General features: G+C 35.6%; 1 protein-coding gene across 4 annotated transcripts in view; it reads left to right on the top strand.

The window, feature by feature from the left end:
• Positions 1-3: 3 nt before the first annotated feature.
• OFD1 (OFD1 centriole and centriolar satellite protein) overlaps positions 4-13889 on the top strand; it is a 31811-nt gene continuing 17925 nt past the window's right edge. For 3 of the 4 annotated variants that reach the window (XM_035329135.1, XM_035329278.1, XM_035329312.1), the window contains exons 1-12: positions 4-141; positions 2713-2913; positions 3788-3856; positions 3943-3970; positions 4649-4756; positions 5501-5637; positions 7582-7755; positions 9298-9404; positions 10284-10403; positions 12585-12658; positions 13347-13438; positions 13601-13790. In XM_035329135.1, the coding sequence (XP_035185026.1) occupies positions 46-141; positions 2713-2913; positions 3788-3856; positions 3943-3970; positions 4649-4756; positions 5501-5637; positions 7582-7755; positions 9298-9404; positions 10284-10403; positions 12585-12658; positions 13347-13438; positions 13601-13790 (1396 nt within the window). In that variant the 5' untranslated portion in view covers positions 4-45. The remainder of the gene's footprint in view (positions 142-2712; positions 2914-3787; positions 3857-3942; positions 3971-4648; positions 4757-5500; positions 5638-7581; positions 7756-9297; positions 9405-10283; positions 10404-12584; positions 12659-13346; positions 13439-13600; positions 13791-13889) is intronic. The other variant, XM_035329201.1, reaches the window with a different exon arrangement.

The following is a 13889-nucleotide window of genomic DNA, read 5'->3' as shown; positions in this document are numbered from 1 at the left end:
GTCGATGAGTTACTTTGTTTCTGGGGGGTTTCTTTCCGTTTCGGGATGGCTGCGGCCGGCAGGGAGGCGCTGTCGCAGGATGAGCTCCGCAAAAGGCTGTACCAGGCTTTTAAGAAGCGAGGGGTGCTGGACACGCTCAAGGTGCGCCTGATCCCGCTGCCACCAGCGAAATCCGCGCGGAGCGAACGGCCTCGCCCTTCCCCCCCCCCACGGTGCTGGTGCTATGGCATGATTCGTAACCGTTTGCCTTTTTTCTTTTTGCCAGAAACGGGTGCTGCAGGAGCACAAGTGCCCTTCGGTAGTCTCAGGCTCTGTCAGGAAGGACAGTGGCCAAGAGCAGGTCTTTAAAAGTACCGTGCTGGAGAGAGTGTCAGGCAGGGAAGAGAGGAGGAGATGAGAAAACAGGGTAGGAAAGGACCTCTTAGGTCCCAGAATCTGCCTATTTACTCCTGTAAGCAAGCACACTGCATGAATTATTCTCTTAATTTTCTTCCAGTTCTGTAGTCCCAAGCTATTTAAAACTAGTTGAGCAATTTTCCTCTTGCCTACTTCTTCAGGAAAATGTCTTCCGTATGGCCGTGTTCAGGAGAGTGTCTCAGAGGATGGTTGTGTTCGAGAGTGACACTTAGTTCTGACTTGTGGCCTATTTGCAGTTGTTCTGCCTCTTTCTCTTGTACTGAAAGTATCCTTCCGTTTAAGTAGCTCTTCATGAATTTGTAGCCAGCAGCCATACCTTTTCTTCAGCATGCTGTTTTACAGCGCTGAGCGAGTCCAGGTGCAGTAGGTTCATTGCTTGTTATTGCTTGTAGGCCTCTCATCGGTTTGAGGACTTCCCCCTTTTCTTGAAGGAATTAGATCGTGGTGGTTTTGAGCTTTTCAGATAAACCTTAAAGTAGTATTAAGTCTTTCCTCTTTCTGTGGAAGCCTGCATGCATCTTTTCTCGAGGCATGTTACAACTGAGTGCTAGTCATTATTTGAATGACACATCCACTTCTTGATTTCTCCAAGCAGTCCCATAGCAGAAATTTGTATAAAGCCTTAAATGTTGAAATTTTGTATTTCATGCAGTTTCAGTTTTGCTGATGTTTAAACATCTGAATGTATTTTTTAGGACATACTGAGTTTGGTGTACTTTTTATTCCCACCTTTATGTCATCAGCGATTTTTTTAGCTCCTACTTTTTGTGTCAAATTCATTACAGTTAAATAAATAAAAATCAAGTTGTATATTTCAAGAATACAACCAATAATCTCAAGGCTAAGAATTTCCTGTTCAAGACAACTTGTTTTCTCCCTCAATGGTTTCTATAGTAAGCTTTCAATGATTGGACCATTTCCCATCCTGCTTGACTTAACTAATAGTGACATGCAAAGTCCATTTACCCACTTTAGTTTTCCTTGTCTAGAAGATTATCCGTCTTAATTTTGTAGCTTCTCTGAGCTGAAGAACTAGTATAGTTGGGTTTCTTACAGATTCCTGCAAACACACTTGTATTTTCCAACAAGAATACTCTCAACTTTCCCATCGTCTTTTCTGACTACCTCTGCTGGTAAGAGGCAGGCTGGATCTGAAGCTACAGGTGTGCTGAATGGCCAAGTGTTTCTTGTCAAAAAGAATAATGATAGTATAACAAGTGATTTTTGCCTTTCTTTACCTTAGTAGGGACAGGGATATAGCCCTGTGTTTTTCCTCTGCAGTTTGTCACAAGATGTGCAAGAGGTTGCTGGGCTCAGTTGTTTTTGGAACCTCATCTTTGTCAAAGTTAGTTGAAACTGGACAAGTTCAGAAATTGAGGGAAACGATTTTGTCAGTTTTCCTCATTTCTCTCTATTATCAGTTTAATTTCCATAGAAAGCCATGCTTAAATATCAGAGTAGTCTGATATGATCTAGCTTTGGTAAGTTTTGGTAAGCATTTAGTATTTCATCCCATTGGGTAACATACTATAATTTTAATCAGCTTTAGAAACTTTGTCACTGTTGCATAGTGCTGTTGAAAGCTTAAAACACTATTTCTCTCATGATTTGGTAGTGTGCCCTAAGCAACTTCTATAAATACATAGTGAAAATGATTATTTCTTCCTCTTACAGTAGGGATACATTTTGATCTTAGGTTGCCTTTTTTTTCTCTATTGTAACTAATATAACAGAAATAAATTATAATAAATACAGTTTAATTTATTATTAATGCTGTAGGCTTTTTGATTAGTACCTTTTTGCTTCCCTACATAATAATTAATTCTAAAGACATAGAATTTCCCATTATTTTCCCATCTGCTGTTGGGATCAACAGCTTTTTGATATAGGACTCAGAAGAGGACTAGTGAGTTTTCCAAGTACACAAGAAACTGAAGCCACATCAGATGAGCTTTGTTTAAGATCAATAGGAGAAAAAGAAAACAGTGATCTAACCTTGAAGCTGGGGGTACTGGAGTGGAGTTTATGTGAAATTTTTGACTGAGAACAATACTTCTCAGTCCAACACCCAATGCATCTTGAGGGAAATTCGAAGATCACTTTAGTGTAATTAAGAGTATTCTGAAGAAAGGCACTCTTTAAATTCTGCCTACATTAGGCTGCCCAGTTCTGGTGTGTGGGTTGTAATATAGCATGTAAAAGTAGAATGAGATCCCCATGGTTTTTGAAAAATAAAGCTCTCATTATAGTCCCAGGTTGCCTGTTACTAACTCTATTGTTTCTTTTCTGTGTCAGACACAGCTCCGAAAACAGCTAATCCATGAACTGATGCACCCAATTTTAAGTGGAGAACTTCAGCCACAGACTGTTCCAAGTGATGGTAGTTCACTTCTGATGACGGCTTCTAACAGTTTAGTGGCGGATCATCTGCAGAGATGTGGCTATGAGTATTCACTTTCTGTTTTCTTTCCAGAAAGTGGATTAGAGAAGAAGAAGGTAGGTTCAGCAATCTCTCTCTTAAGATTTCTAGGAGTTTTGTTTTCTGGGGGCTTGTTATATTCCAACAGAATTGAAAAAATCCACTTTAGTGACAGTGAAATACAGATGCAAGTACAGCTTCCAATCCTCTCCATAAAATACTTTAATATTCAGGTCTCTTTACATGAAGACTCACAATAAGACACCATACAGGAAAGACGTAGTGCCAGCCTCTTAACTTCAGCTCGCTTCACCCAAAGCTGTGGTGTGATTGTGTGATTCTGTTTGGTGTGACAATTTGCACAGCCACGTGGCAAGCCACTTGGGGAACTGATCCTGATTAAAGCTAGCCTCTTTTTGGCCATTCAGTTCTTTGAAAGTGTGGCTCGTGATCAGTTTAAACAGTTCCTAAATACAAGTTTTTAATGAAAAAGGTGGTCCTTGCCCTGTATTTGTTTCTCCTCTATAAGTTTGTGATAATGTGATGAATTTTTTTATAACCAAATACTATTTTTTTGAGCTGCTGAGTAGCTAGTTGTCATTTGGATTAGCTAGCTCATCTGATTTATATGATAAAACAAAATAGAGGCAGGAAACATAGCGAGAGCATGCATCTAGGTTTGGGAGGAAACAAAGCCCTCTCTTTTCACAGCTTCAGGTGGTTATGAAACTGTGCATTGACTGCCGTGTCTCTTAGGTAACAGATAAGCAAATTAAGCTCTAGAACAGTAAAGTGTCTGAAAATAGTTTTGCAAGGTGATTATTTATTTTGGTATTTCTCAAACCAAAACATTCTACAACTGTAAAATGCTATTACATATTTGAAGTATTTTTTAAAATAGTTAACCTTTTCAAACGTATGGGTTTGTTTGTTTGTTTGTTTCCCTAAAAGCTGTTGTCTGTGCAAGATCTTCTTCAATTAATGAGAATCAATCCGAAATCCAATTTTTACAAATCACTGGTAAGTTATTTTAATTCTGAAGATAAACTAAAATTACAGTTGTGGTGAAAGAGCCTGGCTAAAAGGCTGTCTTTTATTTCTTACAGACTTCGGGAACTCAGAAGGAAAATAAAGGTACAAGATATTTATACATGATGCACACTGATAATTATGTCACCTTCATTTTTATTAAGATGTGAGAAGTAGATATTCAGATTCCTTGAGTATGTGTTGATGTGGAGTAGTATGGATTTAATATTTTGAAGCCTGTAGTGCACCAAATACTAGAGGTAATGTTTTGTGGAAGCTTTTCACTCTAACTTTGACAAGCTCAAATTTTGATTTGTGTTTATAACTGACTGTATGAGATTACATGTCCTACAAACACTAGTTGAAGATTTAGTAGGCTTTCCATTTTCTTAATGTAAGAAATAATTCTTATGTCTGCATGATGAAACCTATCTATATTAAATAGCCCAAAGTAACTTAGTTTTCAAAGACCACTGTTCCCTAATGCCATTGTAATTACGGTAATAATAACCAGCTCTCTCAAATGACCATGAAAGTCAAAGAGATAAAGAGAAACAGAAGAAAGGAAAAGTTGTAAAAGCACAGCTTTTGCAGAATAAGATGGAGTGCTTATAATAAAAATCAATAGTTTGCTAGCATTGATTTTTATTTAATATTCACTGGGTTCTTTAAGTAAATTGGGTAGGTTTTCTGTATGTAGTGAAAATTACTTCATTAGTTACAGTCACGAAAGCTGAATTTTCGTATGAAACCAGAAGTAACTAATCTATTGGATCTTGAAAGGTTTTCTCATGCAGATTTTGATGGGACTTATAGAGCATCATCTAAGTAAGGAAAGTCATGACACAGAAACTCAGACAACCTCAACGCCTCCTTACAGAGACTCTCTTGGTAAGTACAGTCTTTGCAATAAAGTCTCCCCAAATATTTTCATATTGATGAATTATATGGATGAATAAATTGTATGAATGGTATTAATTCATTGCTTATTCGAATGCAACCTAAAGCAATAATAAATTAAGGTTATAGCTATATCACTCTACATTTTTTCCTAATGTTATATAAAATAAGACAAAAGTTCTGCTATTTTTTTTTTCTTTTCATTGCATAGATGTTTTCTTAGGCATTAACATCTTAGTGTTAGCTAACAGCTATAACTTCTTAGATGGACTGCAAATGTTAAGTGCTGAAATATGTTCTGGAAAACAATTATAGCTGCATGAATTGCTTTTTTGTATGATGATATTTCCATTTGTTAGGCATAGATTGTAAGTTTTTGAATAATAAAACACATTCTATTAGTAATAATGTAAAAGTTGTGCACAAAAGAAACTTCTAGAGCCTCTGCAAAAAGGATGAATGACTATATATGCCATATATGACTGTACATGACTATATATGCCAAACCATGCCTGAACAGCTAAGTGCTTCCTCTTATGTTGTGTGGCATAGAGCTGATAAAAGGTATTTCTGTGCTGTCACAGCTTTTGTACCACATAGGTCTTTTTATGATAGTGATACTTAAGTACACTGAGAAACTTCATATAGAGGCACAGAATCGCACAGTCTTTGGTAGGATAATTGTGATGACTGATTTACTTTTAAATTATGATGGATATGTTGCTCTTCTTATAGCTGAGAAGCTTCAGCTGATTGATGAGCAGTTTGCAGGCTCCTATCCCCAGCATTATAAGTATGAATCTTTAGAAGCAAAACTTCATGAATATAGGAAAGAAATAGAGAAGCAGCTTCAAGCAGAAATGGCTCAAAAGGTATTGCTCTGGTGATTGAATCTGGGGGAGAAATTTATGAATTTTTACTTTACACCTTACAAACTTTTAATACTTAAGGTAACTTGAAGAAAAATGTCTCATCATGGATGACATCAAACACAAAAGGCTAAGTTAATCAAATACATTTGTTAATTTGATGATATTTCATGTGTATGTTGTCATTTACCTTTTTATTAATGTATACAGTTCAGCTCTTTATTCTGGAGTTAATTTGGAAACACAAATTTTTCTTATTTTTATTGTCTTAATTTGGTAAATTTTGCTTGCTTTTTGACTGTTTAGTTTCATGGGAAAATGTTTACTTTTCATAGTTACACTGTTTATTTTCATTCCTAGTTAAGATCCTGAAGCTTGAATTTCAGTATAATGCATTACAACCAAGGGGCATGAATTGCTGCTGTATACTTTGACAGATCCATTTATTTAATACTGATTAGAATTTTACATTGCATAGAAATGTTAAAATCATAACAGACACAACATTATGAATTATTCCATGCTTTTTTTCTTCCTGTAATTAAAGTCAAAGCTCTTTTGGAGATGCTTTCTTTACTTTAAGAATACTTTTTTTTTTGGCCACAAAGTCTGTCGATTAATATTTATGTCTGGAAAGTGGATCAGATTGAATGTACTGCAGTTTATGCAGTTTATTTATTTTTTTTCCATGATTTTTTGTCAAGATGAATTGTGTATTTCAGTAGAAAAATTTTTCCGCTGATAATCAATTAGAATATTTAGGGACACTTTTAAAAGCACTCGTGCATATAAACTGTCTGAGGAAATTCCATCCCTGGTATTCCTATATTTTTGTTATGTAAGAAATGCTAATTTGTGTGTTAAGTTTGTCTCAGTTTAAGCAAAGCACAAGTCCGGAGGCTTAAACAGATATAAATCACTTTTAAATTCAATTAACTTTACATGGATTCCTTAGCAATGTGAAGTGAATTACTGTAGGGTATTTCTAGCCCAGTTTGTAGTACAAGTGAGGCTGTACTCTATTAGGCTGTCACCATTTTTTTCTACTTTTTCACAAATCTATACCTATAGGACTGAATTCCTTGATCAGCCATTCCTAGTGTGTTTTTTTTCCCCTCTCTAATATCCTTGTTTTTTGTAGTCTCATTTTTTTCTCTTTCATTTCTAATTTTCTCATTGTTTCTCACGTTCTTTTATTCTTGTATGCTCTCCATCTTCTTCCAAATTTTTATTATAATTTTATTCAAATAATAGTAATTTTATTATTTTATTAAATCTTTCTATAATTCTTTATAACACCATTAGTTCTTGCATATATTGCACATCACACTTTTTAGGGATGCATGGTTCCTATGATTCTTCTGTGCATTTGCAAAATGCATACTTTCCTTTTTATATGCATTTACTTTTCTCAGCTGTGCTAAGAAGTGTGTGAGTCAGGACTTCTTCTCTGCTCATGTGGAGTTACATTCTGCATTTTCTTTTGCGTCCAGATGAAGTTTTGTTGTTCCTCAGTGGTTCTGGATGTCTGCCTCTGCTGTTCCTAATAGCACCAGTCAAAAGCAGTTCTTTGAGAAAGGGGCAAAAATAGAGACCGTGGCAGAAGAGGAATTAAAGAGTGTGGCCATTCCCTACCTGCAAGCAGAGCAGCACTCCTGCAGTGTATTTTTCTTCATAGACCTCTGTTTTGCTGTTTTCTAAACCTATTATTGTTTGTAAGATCTGTTTTGGGATGCTAGATAAATGGATGGAAATGATGTGAGACACGCAAATACTGTGTGAAATACTTTTATCACAGTATTTTATTTTCACCGTATTTCTTATGACAAAATATCCTAACGGGAAATACCAAAGCGAAATTTAGAGTTGTCTCAGCAAAATTTAGAATTGTCTTTGGTCTTTTGAAGGAACCACTATTTAACCCTCTCTTCCTCCTTTATGTAAAAGCTAGAACATTTTAAAGAAGTTGAAATAGCAAAGATTAAAATGGAGGAGAAAGCACAAACCCAGAAAGAAATCTCTGAGCTACGGTATGAGTTAGAAAGGACACATCAAGCAAAGGCTGAAGCCTTGATTTCTCGTGAAAAGAATGCTATTGAGAGGCTTCAGAAACAACAAGAGGTAAAGTTCCAAATACTTTTTCTTAAACTAGTACAAAATGATTCATGAGTCAATTAAACTGTTCTTTTATCTTTGTGAGATTTACCTTCAGCTCTCATTTGGCTTGTTAGTGAAAACTTGGAATTTACTTTTGTTCTCATAAATAGGCAACACATTCAGCAAATACAGGGATGAGTATGGGTAAGTATTTAAGTAAAGCTGGCTGGAAAAGGAACAGTTCTACTAAATAGGGCTGAACTGCAATAGATACTTTTTAATCTGTTTTAATAAATGCTAAGTTCAGATCACAGAGATTTTTTTAATAGTTTATAGGACTGTTTACTCTTTTATTCCCAAAACATAGCTTTTAGTTATACTATAAATCCTTTCAATTGTTAAGAAGGACTTTAAACTAAATGGAACATATAGTCCACGTGTTATAGATATGACATTTCTATGTCATTAGGCATTGAAGAGTGTTAATAGCGACTGTTTTTGCCATAGGCTGATATCACATTTTCTTTCAACACTTTCTTGTTGATGAGTTATTCCTCTGGGCTGTTAACTCTTGGTGTTTTGCCAGAATAGTAACTGTTACTGCAGTATAAAACAATTTGTATGTAGTTCGAAATTGCTTCACTTAATCTCTATTACTTTTCAGTTTCTGGAAGAGTAGTTTGCTTGCTATTCTGTTGCTTATTTGCCTAGCAATCTCCCTGCTGTCTGCAGCAGACCTTCCTATCCAAATACTTCAGACATCTACAATTGCTATCACCTTTCTGCTCAGGTGTGGTTTGGCATTTTTTTTTTTTCTGCAGAGCATGTGATGGTAACAAAACTGTCATTCAAGTTTTTGTATTATTGTGTACACATAGCTACTACTGACCTTTTTCCCTTCTGAAAATTAAGCATTTTATCAGTACTGTATGAAATTCTTTCAATGTTATGTTCTTAGAAGCTCACAAGAAAACCACCTATTTTATGCTATCAATCTTCTTTTGTGGACATGAAATCAATTCATTAATCAAAATAACAACAAAAAGATATATGGATTTTGGTATTAGCATGTTCATGATTGAATTTTACAATTCGATTATATCAATTACATTTCAATAACAGACTGCCAGTTGACTGCTTTATCAGTTCATCAAGTCACGTTTTATCAATTTTGGGGCATTTTTTTCACTTCTGTTTAAGCAAAACATGCAAAAGAATGTGCACAGTTGTTAAAAATTCAGAAGTTTGAATATGTTTATGCTGTAAATACTTTTCAACCAATTTTTCCTTTTACGTAAGTTTTAGTCAGTGTCATTCCTTAAATGAAAAGTGTTTGCCGGCAGCCAGTAGTGTTTCTATCTAAAGCATTTTTATTCAGAGTAAAAGGAAAAGGGGAATAAAATTATAATAGATTCTGGATATTGTATAAAATTATGACTATAAATGACTAATAATTTTTGGAATTCCTCAAGGGCCTCAAGAAGGTCCTTGAAAGTTTGAATATGTTAAATGATAGAAACTGTATACAGTGTGAAGTAAAACTAAAGATCATATTTTGTGATTCAGATAGAAGCAAAGGAAGTATATGCTCAGAGACAGAGTCTGCTGAAAGATATCGAAGTCATGAGGACAAGAGAGGCAGAACTGAAGCAAAGAATTGAGGCATTTGAAATGTAAGTTGCCGAAGGCATATACAATGCTACATGTTGTTCTTCTTCTAAAAAGCATGCTTCATGATGTTGCTGCTACTATGAAGCCAAAATAGATTTTCATATATCACGTAAGTTGTGTTTGCATTTTGAGCAGCATTGTATGCTGCCTCTGTTATGAGAGGTACTCCATACAAAGGGAAGCTTTTTTATCTGTTCCCTCTCATCCAACCAGAATAATGCAGCATGACTTTGGAGACGAGGAACCATATGTTTCCTTTGAAGTTCTTAAATTACAAACAAAACAAAACAACCAACACGGTATATAATTCTTAAGAGTCATGAGGCATGTATATGGTATTTTGCTTCTTTACTCTTATTTTTTCTACTGCTAGAAAATATATCTGTTATCCCTAATACAATGAATTTTACTTGGTTAAATCAGAAAATAACTAAACTGGTTTTGGTTAGGTTTTTAATACTACTTAATTTTATTACTCTGTCATCTGTTTTATAGAGCAAAATGAGCAAATGAGCATCCCACTAATAACTTGTAGCTTTTTTTTTTTTTTTTTTTTTTTAACAAGCCAGCAGAGGGTGCTGATAGTGCTCAGCACTGCCTCTGATGGCTTTCTGGTGTGGGAATCTGAACTAGGGTTACCCCGGGATAGCTTCATAATTGATTAGTACTGGATTTTAATTAGGGCAATTTAGTTTGTGTTCTCCTTGTTCTTAATGAATTACAGTGACAAGTTCTGATCACAATTTTAAGTTTCTAAGGTGTTCCTAGCACACACATCACCCTTTGATGTTGCTAAGTATTATTTTAAGAAAAAAAAAAATACATTAAAAAATTAAGTTTTGGCTTTGTAATTTGTCTTTGTATATTTATGATTATTTCAGCACTCAGAAACTTCAGGAAGAAAAAAATAAAACTATTGATGATGCACTTCGACGTCGGGAGGTTGCTGTGAAGAACATAGAGGAGAGTTATGACCAAAAGCTTAAGACTGAACTTCTAAAGTAATTTTTTCTTTTGTCTCTAACAGAACATATACTAATTCCTATAAAAATAGAATAATTAATTCTATAGGATTTATTTGACTAATGCAACTAAACAAGGACTTTAAAATGTTCACGTATGTTCTTGTTTTAGTTGGCCAGAATTATTTATATATTTTATTATCTCTTTGCTAGACAAAAAAGGTTTCAGGTTCAGAAAATACACTTTCTATATAAAATAATTCTCTTTTGATTATAAGTTATATTATTTTTGTGGCTTAAATTCTGCCTTATTATATGGGAAAGAGTTGTCATATACGTTGTATGTTTAGACAAGAGGATTTGAACCAGTATTAGTGAGTTTATTTGACCAGAATTTAAATAACTGACCTTTCTATGGACACAGAAAAAGCATCGAGGTTAAATTAACATTAAAGAAATGTTAGAGGCTTCTTGGAAAAGGCATGTGAGACACACCAGCCGATATTACAGACAGTTCTTCATTAAGGTTTAATGCCTCCACATTTTGGGCATCTCTGTTGTAGATCACCCTGTCTTAATGACTGTGATCTACTTGAATGCGGTTTCAAAGAATTTGCCTAGAAATTTGCTCTTTGAAATACTGTGACTGCTTTTGAGGTGTTGCAGTGGGTATATCCTTTGCTACTGCACATGCTTTGAGTGCTGTGGTCACTTGAAGGTTCCTTGATGCCTCAATGCAGGCAGGTGCTCTCAGTATGTTATTGCTTGTGCTTATATCATGGCACAAAACAATCTTCCAGTTAGTAAACCAAAGTAAACCAAATGACTGATGTATCATGACTTTTTTTTTTTTTTTTTTTTGCAAGCCAAGTATCAACTGTTCATATCAGCCCTCAGTAAACAGCAAGTATAATCTCTGTGTGTCTTTATTTAAATTGCAGAAGAAAGATGTAAAGAGTAGGTTTTGATAAGAATGATTTCTCAGCTGGAACTGAGTAAAAAACAGGGTTTTGTCAGAGAACAATGAAATTCTGAGCTACTTGACTCACCCTCGTACCTTGTTTTATCCAGTTAGCCACTAACAGCTTTTCAGATAATACTTATGAAGTGCTTTTGGTTCATGTGGAAAGGAAAATTATGTTAAGGATTAACTGTTGCTTACCTTATTCTATCAATTTAAGAAGTGTTTTAGACAAGCTGCAAGTGCTCAGAAAGATAAAATCCTTGTCCCAAATCCTCACTGAAAAGTAGCACAGAGCTGCTACTTATTGTACAGAAATAATGACGTTTGTTGGAAAAGGAATATTTTATTTTTAGGATAAACTTTAAATGCCGTAATTTAAGAAGGATCTGACTGGTCTGGGTCATTTACACAAATGTGTTTATAATTTCTGTTCTAGTCATAGAAAATGCTGCTCGTTCTTAGCTTCTGTAGATTGCCATAAAATTGACCAGTAAAGTTGGCTGACTGGGCAGTGCTCAGCGTCTAGCTGGTGGCTGATGGCATGCAGGGCGCCCCTGGGGCCAGTACTGTCCCTTACTGTCCAGTACCTTCATCTGTGATCTGGATGATGACAGTGTGCATCCTCAGCAACTTTGAACATGAGGCTTAATTAAGGGGAATGACTGCCACAACAAATGGCAGCGTTTCAATGCAGACAGACTTTGATAAGCCTGGGGATTGTGCCAATGTAAATCTCAGGAATTTTAACAAGGAGAACCACAAAGCTCAGCATGTAGGAAAGAGTATCCTTCCGCAGTGGTGCAGGTGGAGAAAAGGAACAGACCGAGCAGCTGCCTTTCTGAAAAGGACACAGGATTTACACTGAGTGCCAGGCTGACTGTGATCCACCAGCATGCTCTGGCAAATCAGGCAAACAGCATGATGGGTGTCATTAGCAGCAGCACAGCCAGCAGACCTGAGCATTAGCATAGGTCACCCAGGGAGGCGGTGGATTCTACATCCTTTGAGGTTTTCAAGAGTTGTTGAGGAAAAAACATGGCTCACCAGGTTTGATGTTGGTGGTTGACTTTTTGAGCAGGTAGTTGAACAAAGTGACTGGCAGGACCCTTTCCAGCTGTTTACGTGGTTGTGCTAACTAATTTTATCAACAAATATTTGTATAATTATAGCTTAGTTTTGGCAAAGACTAGAATTTACACAAACACACGTGCATGTATACACATGGACTTTGGGCACATAATTATTTTTACTTCTAGATATCAGCTTGAATTAAAAGAAGAATACATATCCAGAAGTAATAAAGTTACTGAAGATGAGAAAAAAAATAAAGGTAACCATCTCTCTGAGTTTAATAAAGTAGCTGTTTAGAGCATTTACTACCTAGGATCAAAACACTTGTAACTAAACAGTAACAGTGTTCAGTAAAGCTGGTGTAAATGGCAAAAAAAGCCATTAACCTAGTCTTTGAAAAACATGTAGCAGGATTCAATCGCAGGTCAGCAACTCCTTGCAGTTTAACAGTTTAATATACAGTGGAAACCACAAGCTGGTGCTTCACATGAGGGCTGTGAGGCCTCCTGCTTTTTCAGTTTCCCAGATTTTTCTGAAGTTCTAGCGGCTCATTCATTCTGTAATTGAACTCTGGTACACTCTGGTTGAATTGTTGCCAGTTTCTACATTTATTGTGCACAAGATGTTTAACTGAAGCTTGAGAAGAGAGCTGGGACAGATAGCATATTTAGACTTTTAAGTTAGGGTCATGCGAAAGAAATGATGTATTGTGTGTATGAATTTGATTTAACCAATTCTGAAGTAGTACACATGCTTATATGTGCACACGCACAGTGATTTACTTAATTTTGAAGGTGTGTGTAAACATACATGACATTCAGTCATTTTTAAGCATTGAATTAAACTGAATGTTGGACTTAGCACCTTGAACTATTTTTTTTTTCTGATACAGTTTTTCAGTGTAATTGTCTATTAATTTAATTTAGCATTTGTAATCCTCCCTGCAGAGAAGGCTATGCTTTTGCATGAAGAAGCCATTACTATTAATTCAAAAAAGGAGGAACTCAAGCAAGCTGTATCGCGCACAAAAGAGCTTGAGGTAATTTTAAGCATGAATTTAGAGAAGCTGAATTGTAATGAGTGCATTTGAACTACATTTGAAAAAGTGAAATAAAATTCACTGTTAAGTAGTATTAAAAGTAAGTAACAGTTTTTTCTTGAGAAACATCTTATAAGCCTCTAAACTGTTCTTTTTCTGCAGCTGGATTTGGAGTCAGTGAAAGCTCAAGTTGTATTGGTAAATAAACAGAATCAGTTGTTGACAGAAAAACTGAAAGAGGTGTCAGACTATCCTTTGCTAAAGGAGGAGAAACTGGAGCTCCAAGTGCAGAATAAACTACTTAGGCAACAGCTGGATGAGACTCGCAGTGAGAACCAGCATCTTCGAGACAGTGAGTGTGAATAATTTAGTAATTTTTTTGCTTGTGTTTCCCTACAAGAATTTCTTTAGAAATGATTCTTCATTAAAATATGTTCTTTGTATTACGTTT

The sequence above is a fragment of the Oxyura jamaicensis genome, chromosome 1 (genome assembly GCF_011077185.1).
Source record: "Oxyura jamaicensis isolate SHBP4307 breed ruddy duck chromosome 1, BPBGC_Ojam_1.0, whole genome shotgun sequence".
In the NCBI taxonomy this organism is placed as follows: Eukaryota; Metazoa; Chordata; class Aves; order Anseriformes; family Anatidae; genus Oxyura; species Oxyura jamaicensis.
This window is presented reverse-complemented; position numbering and strand designations above follow the sequence as displayed.